The following is a 20,887-nucleotide window of genomic DNA, read 5'->3' as shown; positions in this document are numbered from 1 at the left end:
GAGACTTTATTTTTTTAATCACACTTGGACTTGCATTGATACACATTTACGTGTATAAATGTTACCATGTTAATGTATAGGTGGCAAAGGGAGTGAAAGAGGTGGATCGGCATGTAACTTATAAAGAAGGGCACACGCCTAAAGGATCCCGGTCGCGTGACAAATATGATGAGGAAGTGTTGGCCAACATAGTAAGCATTATTTTATTAAGACGAGTTCATTACTAACTTTATTATTTTAGTCACAAATATAATTTGAAGTTTATTTAATATATTATAGGACAACGTATTGAAAGAGGTAGAAGAAGGGAAATTCACTCCCAGTGGTCGTAATGACGTTCTTGCTAGAGCGATCGGCCGACCCGAACATCCAGGTCGTTTGAGGGACGTCCCGTTACAGGTTGGAGTAACGAAATATTATGGGAAAACTGCCCCGATAAAGAAGAAAAGGAAGACTAAGTCTGAGAAGGCTGACATGGTAACATTTATTCTATTATTTTCATTTAAGTTCAATTCACATGTTATTGTTGGGATAAAAATTGCTGACACATTACATTCTTGGCAAGCGACTTGATTAATGGCATCCGTACTACTAAAGCTGAATGCTGGAGGTAAGCTTTCCGAAGAAGAAGTGAAGATGATGGAGGATGTCATTTCTAAATGGGGTAATAATAAGGTACAACAGATTGGTCAAGAGGCCGCTACTACCTTGGCAATACATGAGAAGGAAGTATTGGCCAACGAGATTCAGAAAGATCAGGTACCTAATAATGCTTCTGAAGTTTTAACAACTAAAGCCAATCAGGTACCTAGCTAGTAGCTAATACTTCCTTATTTTTCTTTTCTTTTTTTTTGGGTAAGATCAGGGGGTGTGTTCCCTGCCAGCTCTAATGCTATAACTTCTGAAATGGTGCCATTGGTTAATTTTATTAGGTAAATAATGGGTCTGAAAAGGAGATGCAACTTGAGAAGACGGTGATGGAAAACAAGATACATCCCCTTCAAGTCGGTTCCACTGTTTTCGATAAGGTATGCATGAAGTGTTTAATTAGTTAAATTTATATGAATTATATTAAATTTTGGGATATATAATAATGTATGTGTATATTCTTCAGGCCGTAAACAAGAGGCCAGTTATTCTTGCTGACCCTAATAGAACGAAAAGCCACATGTGCGTGTTGGCCGGGGTCTCGTAGAAATGCACACCAAATCTGCAGCAGCCGAAATGAAACGTAGTTCATGGCGAAAAACTTTTGCCGAATCATACCAAAGTAGAGATAACTACAGGTCTTTCCAGGCCATGAAAACTTGCAACGCTTTCCCCGATTCGTGACGACATTACCATTCTGGGAGATGCGCTTGGAAGTTTCATCCAATGGCCTGAAACTCACATCTACTTGGCTCAGCCGTCTCCGCCTCAGCGGAAAGCAGTTGGGGTTAGAAGAAATACCTTTATATATGGGTTAATTTTTAATTGTTGAATGTTTTTATATGTTAAATTTATATGTTATTTTTTTTTTGTAGGGAACAAAAAAGCCGGCTTTGGCGGATAAGCCTAAGTCCACAGACATGCCAATGACCTCGTCGAGACAACAACTTGATGAGGTATTTAATTATCTTCTCCATTTTTTTAAAAACTTCGCTCCCTTTATTTATATTTTGTCTGTATTTATAAAAAACATAGTAATTTTGTGTAGGGGACAAAAAAGACTGATAAGCCTAAGTCCCCAGTCTTACCTGCTACTACTACCTCATCATTGAAAGAGCAGGTTGACGAGGTATTTAATTAAATACGCTTTTATTTTTATTACTCCAACTAGGATATGTTAATTACCTTTGGATTTTTTATTATTTTAATTATCTACTACATGTGTAGGCTGGTGGTAGTAGCACAAAATCAAAGACTCATTCTTTCCCGGACCTGAAAGAAGTTAGGAGTTTAAACTCCACACAATATAAAGAGAAGGATTACATGCAAAAAGTAAGAACGGGGACGATGAGGAAACTGCATGAGGAGGCTGGCCATCGCATAGCCACCGAGCAATTGATAGTTATTCCGCTCGAGGAGGATATTCTAGGGGTTGAGCGCCAAGCACATCTATCATGGGATATGCTAGCCATTTGGGCTGACCTAGACCAGATTGATATCCAACACGTATTTCTTTGGATGAAGTAAGTTTCTTAATAAATAATTTCATATTCTAATATTCTGACTACTAGATAGTGTTTTAAATACTGGAATTAATACCGTAATAATGTAGGATATTGAAATTGAGAGTGATCCCCGAGAAGAATATTCCATCTGATCACTACGGATTCCTGTGCCCCTATGTTTTATCTTTATTTATTATGGATTTCTCGTTCAAGAACGGGTAGATTATATTGCTCAAAGAATTGGCGACAACCAAGAAGCTGATTTTTGGCGCTTATAATGAAAAAGGGTAATAAACAAATTAATATTACGTTTCCCCCTACAATTGCATTTTCATAACTAATATATGTACTTGTTAATAATGATGATGTCTCTTGATGTAGGACTCATTGGGTGCTAGCAGCCATCATGCCGACAAGGAATAAAGTTTTCTGGTTTGACTCTTTACATCATGAACCAAGCGAGACTTTTAAGCGCTTGATTAATAAGTAAGTTTATAATACTGATTTATTTATAATAACATTAAGTTTCAATTTTTATTTATAGAAAAAGCTCATTTTTGCCCCTAAAAAAATGAGTTTACGCCTCCTTTTTTATTTTTAAAAAAAAGGGCCTTTGAGAAGAGAAGAGCAAACAAGCAGGATCAACCCACGAAAGATTCTGATGTTGGCCCTGATTTTATTACGATAACAGGGATACGTGCTCAAATACAATAACATTAAGTGCAAAAATCTGTGTTTAATACTAATACAATACCTAAAGTTCAAGATTCTGATGTGTGCCTTCTCTCGTCTGTTTTTTTTAGGTAATAATAGGTCCCTCGCCAAATAGGATAGCATACAATGTGGATACTACGCTTGTCGGTTCATGTTGGAGATTATTCGGCGAAGATATATCATTATTCCGGAAAATGTTAGTAATTTAATAATGTGTTTATTACTTTTTTTAAATTAGAGCTAATGTTGTCTTGCTTGCTGCTATATATACCATGATGTTGCTATGCAGTAATTGATGTTGTTACAATAATGTCTTCTCTTTGTTTTTTCCGCAGTATGTAATCAACCCGTCACAACAGATTGAGGAGTACTCAAGTATAGATATAGACGAGGTAAGGGACATGTTGGGCAACTACGTCTTAGAAAATGCATGATACTCAGAGCTTAGATCAGCTTATTAGTAAATTTTTTGTTAAAGTTAGGGAATGATTAGTTCATATGTAAATTCAACTCCTTGTAAGTATGTATATATATATATATATATATATATATATATATATATATATATATATATATATATATATATATATATGATGATGATGATGATGATGATTGTTGTGGTTGAATTGAATCTATTGAGTTCGATGAACCCAAATTGTGATTTATCTTTGGTGTCTTGATATATGCAGGTTTTTTAATGGCATGAAACAAATTTAATTTTTCAAAACATTAGGAGTTCGTAATAAAAACGGTTACTAAAAAAAACCGTTGTGAATATCTTTCACAACGGTTAATAAAAATAACACCGTTGTGAATGACTTTCACAAATACCCGCGCATAATATTCAACAACAGGTTTTAAACGAAGAACCGTTGTTAAAAGTCTTCACAATTTTGGAGGTAAAATTACAATAACGGGTATTAAACTAAGAACCGTTGTTACTAAAAATTTCAACAACGGGTATGTAGCATAAACCCGTTGTCAAAAGATTTCACAATTTTGGAGGGAAAGTTACAACAACGGTTATACATATGACAACCGTTGTTATATTATTCCCTCCAAATTTTTGAAACACTTTCCACAACGGAGAACACCCAACAACAACGGCTTTTAACCGTGGTTAATACTTTAGACAACGGTTTCATTAAATAACCAAACCGTTGTAAATACCTTCTACAACGGCCGCTTTAACAACGTCCGCTTTTTGTGTTTACAACGGTTTTTACCCGTTGTTATAGCCTGTATCTGTAGTAGTGTTTGTTGTATATTCGAGCAATTTTTAATTGTATAGAAGTATACATGAATCACAACTTCTTAAGGAGTATTGTTGACAAGGTGATGTGCTTTAGTTTGTTTCCGATACCAATTTTGTTTATTGTTATCTTTTTCTGATCTTTGCAAATGTTAATTTAATGTATTGATTTTTGGAGTTGTTTACTTCTATGATCTAATATTGCTAATTTCATGTGTATGTCATGTCTACTTGAATAATCAAATCCCTTAGATTGTACGACTAAATACTACTACTACTACTACTATATGCATATAACCGAAGAAAATATGAAGCAAGCGTAAATATTTTACTTTTGGTTCTTCTTATTTAACTAAGTGAAAGACTTCTTTTAAGAATGCGTTGAAGGACTTGACAATTAATTTTCGTACTGAAGTAGCAGAATCTTTGCTTTCGTCGTAAAAATGAGCAGGCAGGGGTGTCTTAAAACAATCGGAGGCCCGGTGCTAAAACAAAAAATGAGGCCCTAAAAATTACACTCGAAACTTTATAAACATAAACATATTAGCAACTAGAACTTACGAGAATGCTTAACTAAATATAATTAGTCATGATTATTCTACAAACTAATGAAAATAGAAGATTAGAATATCAGTGAAACAACATTCAACCACTCGACATGATTAACAACTAACAATTGGCAGATTTTAGTCAAAATCATCAGACTAACAAATTTTTTTAAACCCATATAGAATTAACCAAACAATCATTAATTACAAATTAAAACAATCATTATTACAACTAAATTTTGGTTGGAACCGTCACGTTATGAATCCGATCCAAAATTATGATGAATTAACCAAAATAATCATGACTTACAAACGAATTAAAATTAAAACTCATGAAGTTAGAGAGGAATTCATACCTTATCTTCATATTATTCTCCTTGATTTAGCTAGATTTTTATTAGGTGGGTAATTTAATTGACGGAAAATTGAGAGATTAGAAACGATTGTAAACTTGTGTGAAGATTCAAAGATATATAATCGAAATTAGAATAATGATTATGATTATTTGAGAATTTGGTTGTGGAAATCTAAACGACGTATTGGGAAACATAGAGAATTAAGGCGGAGAATCAGTTGTTAATTGTAGGTTTAGTTTTTTTTTCTTTTCTATTAACAGAGAAGGATTTCGCCCACAGACTTCCATTTCATATCATACGAACCAATCTCCTTTCTTTGAATTGGATTTTCCCTCCCTTCTTTTAGGTCAAAGCAGCAATTTCACCCCCCTCCGTATCCGTAGGTAGCCAAGTAAACATCTTGGTTCAGTCGAAGAAACAAATGCCAATGCTAAGCTAATTAAAGGCGACTTCGTTTCCAGTAGGATGGGAGGGACCATAAGCATTCGATCTATTAGGCTGGTAAAGTAAGAAATAATCCGTACCTAAGCGTTACTCTTCTTTTTTGAGATATAAATCCCCCTCCCCTTATTATTACTATTATTATTGGATACATCTCAAAATTACTAATGTTTTTCAATAATAAATTTTAAATAAATTAATTACGAACTCATTGCTTCCTTCCAAATTAAACACCTCATATTTATTGTGAGACCACATTATACACCTCAAAGACTCTAATAGAGCACCAGAAATTAATACTTTGTAAATTGCCTTACTTTACTTTTTTAACTACCTAATAAAATATATTATATATATATATATATATATATATATTAATATATATATATATATGTAAACTTTAAAAGTAAAAACCTAAAATGATAAGAATTTTTAAAACAATTGTAGACCACTCAAACGAGTTGGATGGGTCGGCTGGTGAGGCGGTTCATACATATTAAGCTCGAATACGGGATCAGACTAAATATAGGTGGGCTTATACGGGTCACGGGTCGAGGTAGAATCATAATACATGTTATAAAAATTATATTAATTTAATAAAATATATAAATTTGATTTTTCAATTATTTTTGTAATTTAAAATATTTAAAATAATAATAATTTCTAATTATTCTTCAAATATAACATATAACATACTCCGTATAATATATAAGTATTAATATTGAATTAGTCAAGACCTTTATTTAACTCATTAATTATTTATTCTATGAAGAAAAACTTACATTTTCCAGATGCAAAAAAACTACATTTGTACAAGCTCATTTACAAACAGAACACTATTTATACTCGTGCATGGCGATTATAACTTTTATATACACAAATCATAAAAAAAAATGTTAATTTTTTTGTATATACTCATATTCTAAAAAAAATATTTCAATGTAGTTGTCTATACTCACATTCTCACGAGAAAACTAATGTTAAGAAAGTAAACATAACTTCTCAATTGCGAAGATACAATTAGAGACGAATCAATATTAAAACCCGTACAATGTACGGGCACAAAATCTAGTATGGCCTAAATGAAAAGCTTATATCAGATGAATATGATTTTAGATTGTCACCAAGTCCGATCAATATCGTATTGAAAACCTTTGTTCATTGTGAATAATATGAAGGATATAAGTAGGATTTTGTATGGCGAGTAGATCAAGTAAGAATACGAGAAAACCAACACTGTACCCATCCACATCAATGACATCTCTATAGTGAGATAACTTGATTGTCACAATATTAATCATCCTGATCCAACCACAACAAAATGTTATGCGCCACAACATGAACTAGACCCAACCACCCGGTTCACGCCACTATTCTTGGTGGGATTTGTTGTCACTGTACCATCATATAAGCTTAGAGAAAAGGCAAGAATACATATACAGAGTACTTTAGATTATGAAATTCCACGTATCATTGAAGTTCAGCAAGAATAAATAGCATGGAACCTTCAACCATTACTGTATAGTCTGTCAAGGTAAACGAATATGTGTACTTCAAGAGCAACAAACAATAGAAACCCACAAGATAATTAACATTGACACAGTTCTATGTACAAGCTTCTCCCGCGTATCTCCTTTCTCGGTTCCATGGCCATATAGAATGAAACCAAAACACTTTACTGGACACACTTTTGAAACCACTGAACTTGGACAGTCGCGAAATAAGAGTGGATGTCGAGTTATCATTGCTTCAGCTCATCTAGAAAAGGAAACAGAAGTGTTTAGATCTTGCATGGGAAGTTGACTCTTATTTAACAATGTACGGTTTACCATTTAGAACATTAACTGAAAAGGGTATCATTTACAGGAATTACAGCACACTCATATGAGACTTAGCTGTGAGACTAATTCACCAATCATATTCCGTATAATTATAAATAAGAAACACACAACACACATATTTAGATTGCTCTCACGGGTGACAATCTATACAAAACTCACTGGTCCAGAAAAGCTATTGCCATAACCCCAACATTAGCACCATCTAAATAGACGGGTCGGGTCTTGAACTCTTAATTTTATTGCATAAAGGATTTTAATTGGGACTGGTGATGAAACAGCCAGGAGAAAACTTATTCGTCCTTGCAGAAAACTTCTAGGTATAAAGCAAAACAGTGAGGCATTACAAGACTCGTTTTTAATAATATATGAAGATTGCTTTTCCTATTCGCATGATAAATGGATTATGGAGTAAATAGCAATGGGAGCTTATATTTTTATTTGATGATGGATTTGCCATTATTTACAAGAATCCATAATCATGGGTTGTATACTTACCAGTTACGAGTCATCAAGAACTGCTTCCCAAATCGAAATCCATAGTGTAATCATACTCAATAGTCGGAATTACTGAAGCTATAAATTTCAAGAATATGAAGAGGTACCTACACAGAGAAAAAAAGGCAGATTAATAAATAATCAATGGGTTATGTAGAAAGAAAGGATTGGCTTAGTGCACTGTTTCCTAGAGAAGAAGTTGCAGATTAATAAATAATCAATGGGTTATGTAGAAAGAAAGGATTGGCTTAGTGCACTGTTTCCTAGAGAAGAAATTACAAGTAGTACGTAGAAGACACATTTAAATAAGCTTTCAAGTATCAATGCCAAAAAAAGATAATTACTTGTCAACTTCTGGTTCAACCCCGCGTGACATCAAAACATCAATGATTTTTTTCATCACTGCGCCATGTTTGCATGGATGTACAGAAGCATGCTTCCCAGGTAAATGTGGATGGTCTTCTATAGTTACCTGCATAGGAAAAAATCTAAAAGATTAGGGGTAAAGCAAAGTTATCATTAAGAGAGAGGACTCTAAGGCTAAGATGACGGTTGGCAAAGTCTGTTCATTTTGAGTACATTTTATATACAATAATATATGAAACAAGCACGAGAATACTAACATCAATCGAAGGAGGCTACTAACTTCCTATGTAACTCCAATTTCTCCTTGACTTCGTATTAGAAGCCAGAAGTAGGCTACTAACTTCCTATGAACTCCAATGTCTCCTTGACTTCGTATTAGAAGCCATGAAAAATTTATATTCCCACCATCTCTATCGATTGAAAAACACTTTCTTAAATTTCAGAAGTACTCGTTATCTGTTACTTGATACTGCCTTACATCTTTCATCCATTTAGCCTAACAACACTTAGGACTGTTATAGTGCATATAGTAACACAGCACTTCGACTAAGCTCTGGAATAATTGAATTATCAAATTAAGGTACAATGAAGATAAGTTCAGACTACCTGACTAGGCCCTCAAAATTACCCCTTCTTTCACAAAAGACACTACAAAACGACAAGAGACGTGCACAATATGCAGATGCTATCACATGTTTAGGAGCTCAGAGTTTCCAATTAATAGAAATCACAGGTTTACAGAAGATTGTTGAATCTCGAGTACCAACTAAAGGACGCTACAAGCCTACAAGAGCTAGCGTCGCATTGTAAAAGAAAAAAAATCAAGTACATAGTGGCTCACCGTTTTGTGAGCATGGTCTTGACTAACATCTTCGAGCACAAGTTCTGGTTGCAATAGCATCCTTGACTGCATCAGGAAGCCCTCATTAAACAAAGAAGACAGTACAGCTAGAGATTGATGTACAAACATTACCACAATAGAGAAGATATGTCCAGAGGAACTGGACACTTGGACAGATACATCATTCAAACCAAAATTATGTTCAGAACCAGATTACAGCGATTGAGCGAATGCCTCAAGCAGTTAAGCAATATATTGAATAATGATGATTTATTTACTACTTACTTTGACCATGGAAATAGAAATGACAAGCTTGAGAAACATAAGAACAAGAATATTCACTGACCTCATCATATCCAGTAAGCCATACACGAGGAGTTTGATAATATTTGTCATACCTGAAGACGAAATAAAACATGAGCATTTTCAAAAGGGTTATAAGAACGGGAACATAATCATGGATTTGAGTATTACTAGACCAATAAGTTTCATGTGACCTAACGAAAATAATAAGTTTGTGAACAAATGAATAGTTGACTAGAAAACCAATCTCATTTGCACTCAAGTCACAAAATGGAAATTCTCAACAATAAGGTTGCTCGTCCTTTAAGCTTTGGGATCCACTATCAAGCTCAATTTAAATACAAGCTTCCAACAAATGGAGCATTAGATGAGTATAACCACACCTCATGCTTAGGGTTAGCAAGCCCGATCTTTTTAAATTATGGGTTCTAAAACGACACGAAGTTGAATCTTTCTGCCAAAGGTATTTAAAGTTCTTCAATAATCACATCCACTTATACAGAAAACTATCATCCACTTATACAGAAAACTATTTAATGAGGTTCGACACTGAAGAATGGAGATACGCCTTTGGCTTCAAAGTAAAGGCCTGAATTTAACATATTTGTGCGCTACAACTTAGACTCATAGAATGCACAACATCTTGAATAATATCATTTCCTAAAATAAGCGTACTACGGTTTGGTTTCTCCCTCATGTAACAATACACAGGCTAGTTGCAGCAAAATTACTTCCCATGAACACTGACCCAGTCGTCATTACTTCAACAAAATTGGATTCCAAAAAATAACCTTAACGGCATTGTAAAAACGCAAAAGACAATTGAATTCATCATAAAACACCAAATAAGAATTGTGACTTACGTGATGCTGACATCATATGTGCGGGTTCGTAGTATGTTTTCTTCATCTGGTTCATGAGCAACTAAATATGTTGACTGAAGAGTTGCCTGTATTAACAGAACATACTAGATATTCAGAATTATGAAATTTCATCGGCCTGTTAATGGCAATAAGCAAAGCCAGACCTTAATGGGACAGGGCCACACAAGAGGGAGGGGTGGTGGTGGTAGGCAAAGTATCAGAAAATATAGTGTAGCATTGCTAGTGAGCTTCACCAATACCACTGAATATATTTATTCAGTCTCTAGTCATAGAAAAAAAAAAATCTCCAGATGGAAATATTAGATCATGAGGGGAAAAAAGACTTCTACCAAATAAGGAAAAGGAAAGGAGTTGTTCGAGGGAGGGAGGAGTTCTTAAAGAATGGAGATAGGCACGAAAGATAAACACCGGGCTGTGATGCTCGGACTCTTCACCTGACCCCGTGGATCCGGTGGACACGACTCGGACAGGGATCCGGACACGGATCCTTTGACGGATCCTTCTATGAGAAATCGGATCCTTCGGTGTGAGAGTGTTTTATTTTTACCCTTTGTTTTGTACAACAGCCGTGTATCAGGAGTGACCTTGGTATGAATTTAGTGCTGTAATAAAGTCTTCATTATGTTAAACATGAAAAACTATTTTTCCTTTCTTTTCTTTGATTGTTTTTAACTAATAATCAATTTTTTCAGAAAAAATAAAAAATAAAAAATAGCCGAGTCCAAATTTAAATTTGGATCCTCGTATCCGTGTCCTTGTTTTTGAGATTTCAAGGATCCGACACTCGGATCCGTACCTGTGTCAGATCCTCGTATCCAAGTCCGAGCATCACAGACACCGGGAAACAGTACACCCTGGAGTGTTTGCCTCAAGACACAATATGATAGTACTCTTCGTTCACACACTAAATTCTGTCCCTATTGACCAGCCAAACCAGACGCACATTTAACCTCAGGGAGTCAAGCACGTAGACTTCTAAAGCAATCTAAAACAGCAAACACGAGGCAATTGAAATAAAGAACTTACAGAGCCCGTTTCAACAAGATTGTCCTCTCCTTCGTAGTCAGCAAGGTCTGGGATATCACCATCATCGTCACCTCCGAAATATGACGAAATTGACGGCATTGGTCTACTTTCTGTAATTTGCAATGAATCCATTGAAGGTAAATCTTCCTCCTCGCCGATTTTTGTCTCTGAAAAACTCACATACACCAAGCTGAATTGGCTGTTTCACGTACATATGGAGCATTGTCAGTAGCAAATTAGAACAAACCTTTTGGTTTTCCATGAGTGGCTAACCAACCATCATCATCATCATTTTCAAGCAGAACTTCACCACCAGCATCTTCACATTCTTGCTCAAGGGATGCAGCTCTCTTGAAACAAGGAACTGAGGAAGAAAAATAACAGCATGTCAACCAGCTAACCAGCTGAGAGTAAACAAAAAAGGAGTTGGTATAAATCATCATAATAATTACAAATAATGATTACCGTTTCTAGTAATTAGGAACTGCTTTTCAGTCGGCAAATAAGACTTCCGCTTGCTAGGCTCACCAGATTCCCTGAAAGCCAAGAATTTACAATAAATCCACTACGTCACCTTATTATCCCGAGGCATAAATCAACCCTAAGCAAAAATAATCTGATCACCTTCCATTACTTTGTTAAACACCAGACTGAACATGCGAAAAGCCTCCTAATAACATTACACTATGGAATATCTACTCAATTATACAAATCCAAATTGACTAATCATCAAACGCACCAACAACCAGACATACTATAATGAAAATCTGAAAACTTTGATTAATACTCCGTATATTCATGAAATTTCGATTACATAAGATAAAAATTCCCTCCATCTCACAGTAATAGTGCCTCTTTTTTAATTATCAATATGGTCAGTATGTCGTGATCAGATTCAAAGACATTAATCAACCCCAACTAAAACTATGTATGCTCCTAAACGCCTGATTGAAAAACCAAAACAACTCTTAGACGAAAGTTGAAAATTTTGATCAATACTCCGTATATTCATCAAATTTGAATTATACAGGTTAAAATTTCCCTCCATCTCACAGCAATAGTCACTTTTTCAACCTCTAGTTTAATCATCAATACATAGAATACATTATAAACACTATACAACAATGACTCCTGCAAATTGCAAGGTGAGGGTGAGGGTGAGGGAATCGGAAGTACGCAGTCTTACCCCATTGTTAGCAACATAAAGGCTCTAGTACATCCCAATCCAAATAATCATCAAAAGTAGCAACAATCAGACGAAAGATAACAAAAAGGTTCAAACTTCAATTAATTTTCGGGTTTTTTTTCCAGTTTCCTCTATTGCACAAGTAATTCCCCCCACCCAAAAAATTCCCCGCCTCTCGTAACTTCAAATCCTGATTACGCGTCATAATTCAAACAATGATCAAAAGTGGCAACAATCAGACAAACCAAAACAAAAAGATGGAATCAATCAGTAATACCAAGACCAAGTAGGGCACTTAGAGACGAGGTTGTCGCCGGCGAGGATGAATTCGGAGACACTAAGGACACCTTTTTCTTTGAAAGCAGAGACAGTGCGGGGCCCAGTTATTCTCTCTACTGCTCCCTTGAATGTTTCGTGAATCCTCTGTGATAACACCATCTTTTCAGAGATGAATTGATCAAATTAGGGTTTGATTGTGGGGATTGATTTTGCAAGGGAGATGTCAATTTGGGGGTTTTTAATGATGATGAGTCGTGCGTGTGCCAATCTTCACAAGCAACCTCTCTTTTTTCAACTCAGTTACGGAGTGTACTTCGGAATTTTTACCACATCATGAATGGATTGATCAAAACAAACAAATACTCAATTAGGCCATGTATAATTTTAAAATTTAAAGGGATATTCTATGATATATCCCGTGATTTTCGGTTTTTTTTTTTTTTACGTTGTACCTTCTTTTTTTACCCCGGTTTGTAAACATCGTAATTATCGTCAACGTTTTTAGAAAGAAGACGGCAACGCCCTTACTCTCTCACTCACTTCAGTTTTCTATCTAATTGAAAAAACCAAAAAAAAAAAAAAAACACTACACACTCAAACAATTAACCACCTTCCACCACTACCATCCTCTACCCGCCTGCCACTGCCACGTCGCCGCCTCCACCACTGCCATGTCGCCTACACCACGCCACCACTACTGCCACCAACCATCGTCCATTAGCAAGAAGACGATAATTAGACAATAAAGACAAATCATGTTTCATGCAATTTGGACAATAATTAGACAATAAAGATGATACATAACCTAAATCAATTACGTTAAACGGAAGCAAAACAACATAAAACGAGTTTATTGTCCGACCAATGATTGAAATTTCAGACTGAACAACCAATCCATGGCCAATTCTTGAGACTCAACGTTCAACCATGGCCGAACCATGTTTCTCAAAGCCCGACCATGGCCAAGGCGACTAGAATCTACGTGTAGCCATGGTCACACAAGGGATCTCTATGTGTGGCCATGGTATCACGTTGGATCTCAACATGCTGCTATGGACAAAAGTTGAGATTCATCGTGTTTTCATGGTTCATAACGTTGAAGTTCATCGTGTAGCCATGGTTAGCGGTTGGGTCATACGGTTTGGTCAATGGTCTAACACCGACTTTCAGGGGTTGGTCCATGGAATGTACAATTTCATATTTACGCAAAAAAACCGCAATGTTTACTACAATTAAGTAAGTGACATAAATCAACTAACAAATAGATTTAACGATACGCAAATAAATGAAATTAACAAAAATAATGAAGCGATTAAGTTGTTTGCGTACCAATGATTCGGTTTCCATCATGCTAATTAATGTTAATAATTATTGTTGGTTTTTTTTTTTAATTTAGTTGATTTTTGGTGGAATTTGAGAGAAAATTGTTTATAGAGAGAAATTAGTGTAAATCTGCAAAGGGCTTTTGGTATGAAAATATCGACGATAGTTACTAAACGTCGACGATGAAAATCAGCCCCCTTTTATATTCTATGATGTATCCCTAAACTCTATACTTGCTTATGACGGGCTAATCCCGTCACAAGCTGAAGACCTCTCACAAAAAAGGGAGAGAGGACAAGGTGGGGCACCCCCCATGTGCTCCCTCACTCTCCTCTCATGGGTATTTTGTGAGAAGAAATGGTATCCGTCACAAGCTTGTGACGAATATCGTCGTCTTCAATGAGATTTTGTGATACAGTAGTTTATAATACCATGACCTTATTTATTGTCTTTGCTAACTTAGTTTTTTAAATGACCTGTTAAATTGTCTATTTATCATCTTGATAACTTACTTATTTACTTATTAGTTCGCCGAATTATTCATTATCCCAAGAAATAGTATACGAACTAACTAAAAGTTCAAAAAATCTCCATTATCGTGTCATGAATCATAATAGATGTTTTTAATAGTAGTTGGTGCTTATTAAAAGTGATTTGTGATGTTTCTCATATAGAATGGTGATATACAATTAATAAGTCAGAATAAAGGTCAAAGTACGGTCGTTTGATAGTGATAAAGTTAATGGAGAGAGACGATGCATGCTATGATGGAGAAATAAGTAAGAAGTTTAGGGGTACAATGTAGAATTAAAAAAAAGGGTACAATATAGAAAATCGAAAAACTCAGGGGTACACTGTAGAATATATCTATACAATATTATTAAAAGGCTACTTGAACATTAATTTTAATGCCACATAGACAATGCCACGTATACACCGATAAATGCCACTTAACTTTTTCATAATGTCCACATCATCTCCTACACATATTTGTGATTGGTTATTTGGTTATTGTAGAGATTTTGTTTTTCATTTATATTCTTTGTGGAGTATTTAAATTGATGTAAAAAAATAATTGGGACGGAGTGAGACGGAGTGAGTATATAAATCTATATAATATAGTTAAAAAGCTACTTAAAGCATCAAATTTTATTATATATATCTATACAATATAATTAAAAGGCTACCTACTAAAGCATCAAATTTTATTCCATATGTCATTTTTACAACTAATTTATATATTTAGTCTTTGAATTATAATAAATAAACTAGATTTAATGCCCGTGCGATGCACGTGCCTATTTGTAAGTTCTATCGTGAATAATGCAGTAATTGAAAATGTTTGTATGATCGAAACTGTGTGCTACTTTGTAGGTGTGGTGTTCTACACATGATAGGATAGTAATAATGTTTGAATAATGCACTGGCCTATTTATATAATTCTATATATGATGTGCTTGTATAGAATTAATCCCTGGATATATGACAAAAATGATTATACGTCCAGAGGTATAATAAGAATTTACAATTATATCAGATGAACTCGTGTATCGTTTTCGAGTGTTTTCAACTTTTAAGTTGTCGCACTTATAAAAAAATGTTATTATGGCAAAGAGTACATAAACTTTTTATTTGAAACATGTCCAAATCGATTTTTCCTGACAATCAACAATGCTTTACTCCGTTTATTTATTTGAGGGCTCACCTGTCCATGGAAATAAACCCGTTTAACTTGCTAAAATAAAATAAAGAATTTTATAAATAACGCAGTTTTTTAAAAAATACAAAAGCTTGATCCACTATATTGCCCCAAACCCTTTAGCTGCTTATTTGGAAAAAAAAGTCCATGTATATCCGACCCAAGCCAACGTATATTATCGCTAAATAAATATAAGATCAAATGTTATCTCGATCTTTATTTGAGGTTGCGAACAATGTGTACGTAAATCACTACTAACATAATACTTTTATCATTACTGAACAAATAGTTTATTTGTCTATAATTTAGTTAAATGTCTAGATGATTATAAATTGTTTTCCTTTTCTCCATGGAACTCCTCAAATTTGAGGGGTTTTGTACAATTAATTGAGCATAATCATCATAACAGTCTAGGTTGGCATATTTGAAAATACATTATCTTTCTTCTTGATGTCATAAAATATATAATGGCTAACAATGGTATTTAACGGGATGGATCCTCTCCACTACTTTTTCTCTCAATTACCTTCTATTTTCTCTAATACACCAATATAAAATCATTATCCTCTCTTCGGCTCATCAAAACACTTGACTGATAGATCGTTTCGAAACAAAATCTAAAATCATATTAGGATATTAGGCCCATTACGGTCGACTATCATTAGGGTTAGGTTATGACGGCTACCGTCTAGGGTTTAGAGTATCGACGTCTATTATATATATCGTCATGTATTCTCATGAGATCGACACAATAATACAATTCTCTCTTATGCAATCTCTCCCCTTACAATCTTAACATGGTATCAGAGCCTCGTTCTTGAGGACTCTAGAAAAACGCTTCCGCTTTCTTACCGGTGGGCGTAAATATATGACGCCCACCGGTGGGATTTTCGATCAAAACTTAAATTAACTTTTGTCAAAAAAAAAGTGTCGATTGAAATTTGAATGTTTCTTCTTTTGAGCAAGTATAGATCCTAAGGTCTAAGCGTATTCTTTGAATGACCTTGTGGATCTTTTGCCTTTGTTGCTTGAGTTAGGCGAACAAGTGCTTGACGGCAAGCGATCTTTATTCATCCAATAATTTCTAATGGTGAGTTCCTCGGTAAATTTGAGAAAAATAAAAAAACAAATCTTCTCTCTTTGGAATTTTCTTATTAGTTTACATTTTCGTTTAATGGTTCAACGATTTTACTTAAGCCCCTTAAGAAAACCCTAAGCAGTTTATAACTTATTATTAGACCAAATTGTGTGCCTCTATACAGATTAGTATCAATCATATCTCAGATGGAGCATTCTTGTGCTTGAACAATTTAATGTCATTACGTCATTATAATATGAATAGTTGTGGCCTATGGGACATTGGGTACTAACAGGTTTTAGGAGAAGCGAGCAATCAAATTAGGGTAGTGCGTGTCGAACCCCCCGAACGAAGGTTATTTGTCGTCATTTATATTTACTTGATAAATGTATATAAGTTGCTGTATAAACTCAATATGACAATCCTATGAATCCTTACTTAGTTCCTGAAAAATAAAAATAGATTTTGTAAGAAACAAATATTATATATTCCGTAGTTATTTAAAGTAAAAAAGCAATTCTTATCACTGATGAATGATGATAACTCCCAAATAGTCAACGAATGCTCCTCTGATCTCCGTCGTCATTGGCTTGCAAATTTATTTTTTTGGTACAAAAAAAACCATTGTATATAAGATGCCTATTTATAATCTTTAGTTTATGGTTTCCCAAAATAAAAGGAAGTGTAGGAGTCATAAAACTCCCATAATAGGCAAAGATATCTATAAATATAATTAAAAGCCTCCCCTAAAATGGTTAATAAACGCCACGCGGAAAATCCACGTAGGACTGAAAAAAGCCACCTGGATTTTGATTGCCCCACGTGTTGTACGCGTCAACTAAATTTGTATTGTTTAATACTTCGTACCATTAAGAAGCTGATGCATTACTACATTTATGTCCCAAATCTCTGTACGGCTTTTCGTCTCCTTGCTAAATGACTGGGTCTTTGGCTCCCTCTTAAACTTTTCATTTTCCTCCGTAAAATTTAATGTCCTCTTCATATAACGGCTGTGGAAATATCAATTGATCGCTTCCCATGGTTTTTAACATCAGTATAATTTAAACTAACAATCTTGATAACAAATGTAATGCATAGAGTGCCAGCAAGCGACACATTAAGAGAAATGAAAGATGTGTGATTGTTTAAAGTCATCCAAATCAATCTTAAACACCAAACGAGCATGAGGGACTTCTTAACTTTTTCATTTGTTGACACTTCTACGATGATGGTTGCAATTTCCAAAACTGATTTGAATGTTTATGGTATATTTTTTGTTTTGTACTGTATCTTTTAAATATAGATTCCAATTGTTATCTTTTATTATAAGGTTGTTGTCAGTAGGATGATTTACAGGTTGATATGGTCATGGGATCATCTTTAATTGTCTCGAAGAAATCATTTTCCCTCCTTTGTTCATAAGCAGGTTAATTTTCTACCCTCCCAAAATTTGTTTATTACTGGTGATATAAGAGGAATTAATTAATTATTCAAGTGGACTAATGTTTTTACTAATTTTTTTTTATTTTCCCGAAAAGGTGTAAATCTGAGGTTGAGTTATGTGGAATTACTACAAAGTAAGAAGAACAAGAAAAGAATAATCAGTTATATTCTTCGACGATGGAAATGCGCTAGCGATATGCTCCGTTTATATCCACTGCCATGTATGAGTTCACGACCTCATGATTTCATTGGTTCATGAACTGGTTTGGTTTTAAATTTCCTCAATTTTACAACTTTTATAATTTTTTTTACCACACATTAATCCCAACTTTATATGCGGGTTTTGAAATTTGATCGATTCAGCTGCAAGAGACATGGTAAAGAGAGCAGTGTCTGAACAAACGGTCCTTTGACTCAGGTTCATCATTTCATCTAACGATCTAACCCATGTCCTCATGGTATATACGTGATAGTTTTTTTTTTCAAGAAAAGTTCTCATTTTATTCATCCAGAAGGAAAGCAAAATGAGACGAGTCTTACAAAAGCAGGAAAATAAAGATAACCCAACAAGAGGATAACTAAGAGATCAGGGATTCTGATTAAGGTGCGTTTAGACATCCAACACAAACTCTCCTTAAGATCCATACTTAATCGTCGTAAATTTTATGCTCCTATTAAATCATTAAACTTTATGCTCCTATTAAATCGTCTTTGCTTCCTTACTTTATGCTCCTATTAAATCGTTACACATTTTCGGATTGAGTTGTCCTTCAAAACAAGGAGATGTTCTGTTATTAATTTTTGTTACCAGCTATATCTGCAAACTTCTCTTCCATTACAAATTGAAACCAATAATTTTCTATCTACTAGAAGCGCCTAAGTTTTATGTCTATACTGATCAAAATGTTAGCCTCAGTAGAAGAAATTACAAGTAGGAAATCAGGCTCATTGTTACTCAATTAGAAGCACATATAGTTAATTAATCATTTTTCCCATTTATCTTTGTTAAAGTAGTAGAGTTCATTTTTTGATTATTTTGTTAATTTGTAAACAATTGAACAATACATTAACAATTCAAAACTAATCTATATCTTAAATGAAAATTTGTGAACCTATAATTGGATTATGACACATCAATCCAAATTTGTTTTTTTCCTTCAAAGAAAGGCAGAAAATTCTTTGTTTAATAAATAGAGTGAAAGGGAGTTGGAGGGAGCAAAAATCTCCCTCCAACTACTTATCGCTCATTTCGTTTCTTTCTTCCTCTTTTGTTTGTTAACGACTTACCCACCTTTTGTGCGAAGTCATGTTGTGGAGATGACATGAGGCGGTTTGGAGACGGAAAATTTAAGTAATACTCCCTCCATTTTAACATATTTTTTAAATTTATTTTTTGTGCGTTTCTTAAGAAAAGCACATAAAATAGAGTCGTAGCATGGTCTTATGTGAGGTAGGTGTTCTTATATTTATAAAGCACTAAAATAGGGTAGAGTAGTAATTGACTAATTTCAACAAAAAAAGTTGTTTGAAAAGATAAATGTAAAGAATAAGTTGCAACAATCGGAGAAAAGAAAACGAAAAAAATCTATTGACTCGGGGGTAAATATTAACATTTTTGTGTCAGGTGAATATTGACATTTTTGTATCAGGTTGTGTTTTGGTCTAATGTTTCGAAATAATAGGCCTCTTTTCCGCTTCCAACTATTTTGGCATAGTTGTGTCGTGAGACTTTTTAACAACACGATGTCATTGGGCTCTAGACATAGTAGATAATTTAGCCTTTATAGAGCATTAAACGTATAATGTTTTCCTTCTTTATTTGTTTCTTAAATTTTTGGATTTGAAGAGGGAGTAGCGTATACTCTCTCTGCCACTGCGAATTGACTATACGCAATAGAAAAAGACAACATCATAGTATTTCAGCATTGCAACAAATGAAAAAGATTAGACAATTCTTTTAGAAACCCGTGAATTTCACGGGTCACAAAACTAGTTGTTAATCATAAACCGACTTTTTATTGCACAAACACATATCAACACACATATCAACACACATAACAACACACATAATTGTTGTTGAATAATCATGCTCTTAATATACGTTTCGTACTCCTGTTCACTTTATTAGTACTCTACGGGCACTGCAACGAATATCAAATTAGTCGTAAAGAAAAAGATGGTATTGGAAATCAAAGATACATTATGTCTATCGACAATGAATATAGGCTGAACTTCTTAACAGCTTTAGCGCCCAAAAAAAAATCATGAGAACAATTTAAACATAAAACATTTATATTGTTCATACCTTAAAATTTAGACTGACCCAAATCATTGTTTAGCACTACTCTAGGTGTCGAGCTTATAATTCTCATGATAGGCATGCGTCCATCTGCATAGTAGTTAATACTGTAGCACAACGACAGATTTACATGCATATTCATGAAAATTAATACGGAGTATTAGGGCAGTAGAAGGGTAAATTTTGAATCGTAATGTATGTGAAATAAACGATCATAGAAACTTAAGAGTTACCTGCTTATAACAAAACACATGTAAATCATACGAAATATGCTCTGTCTCCATCTAGTCCGGTTTCTTTACCTTTTAATCTTGTATCAAGAGAGCTACTGAAACCTGCAAAAGAAAGTTGACAATTTGT

General features: G+C 34.4%; 1 protein-coding gene and 1 long non-coding RNA gene across 2 annotated transcripts; one reads left to right on the top strand and one right to left on the bottom strand.

The window, feature by feature from the left end:
- Positions 1-6,849: 6,849 nt before the first annotated feature.
- Positions 6,850-13,033, bottom strand: LOC141617818 (autophagy-related protein 3). The gene is made up of 10 exons (XM_074434957.1): positions 12,684-13,033; positions 11,686-11,756; positions 11,468-11,584; positions 11,221-11,387; positions 10,174-10,259; positions 9,354-9,405; positions 9,008-9,073; positions 8,145-8,272; positions 7,801-7,907; positions 6,850-7,222 (listed from the first exon to the last, which is right to left on the bottom strand). Exons 1-9 carry the CDS (start codon positions 12,842-12,844, stop codon positions 7,814-7,816), a joined length of 942 nt encoding a protein of 313 aa, XP_074291058.1. The 5' UTR covers positions 12,845-13,033; the 3' UTR covers positions 6,850-7,222; positions 7,801-7,813.
- A 5,214-nt stretch (positions 13,034-18,247) lies between these two features.
- Positions 18,248-20,140, top strand: LOC141622003 (uncharacterized). Its single transcript, XR_012532820.1, has 3 exons — positions 18,248-18,449; positions 18,592-18,646; positions 18,721-20,140. It is a non-coding gene; the product is annotated as an uncharacterized LOC141622003 (long non-coding RNA).
- The last annotated feature ends 747 nt before the right edge of the window (positions 20,141-20,887 follow it).

This window comes from Silene latifolia, chromosome X (genome assembly GCF_048544455.1).
Source record: "Silene latifolia isolate original U9 population chromosome X, ASM4854445v1, whole genome shotgun sequence".
Classification (NCBI taxonomy): Eukaryota; Viridiplantae; Streptophyta; class Magnoliopsida; order Caryophyllales; family Caryophyllaceae; genus Silene; species Silene latifolia.
The sequence above is the reverse complement of the archived record's forward strand: the minus strand, read 5'-3'. Positions and strand labels throughout refer to the sequence as shown.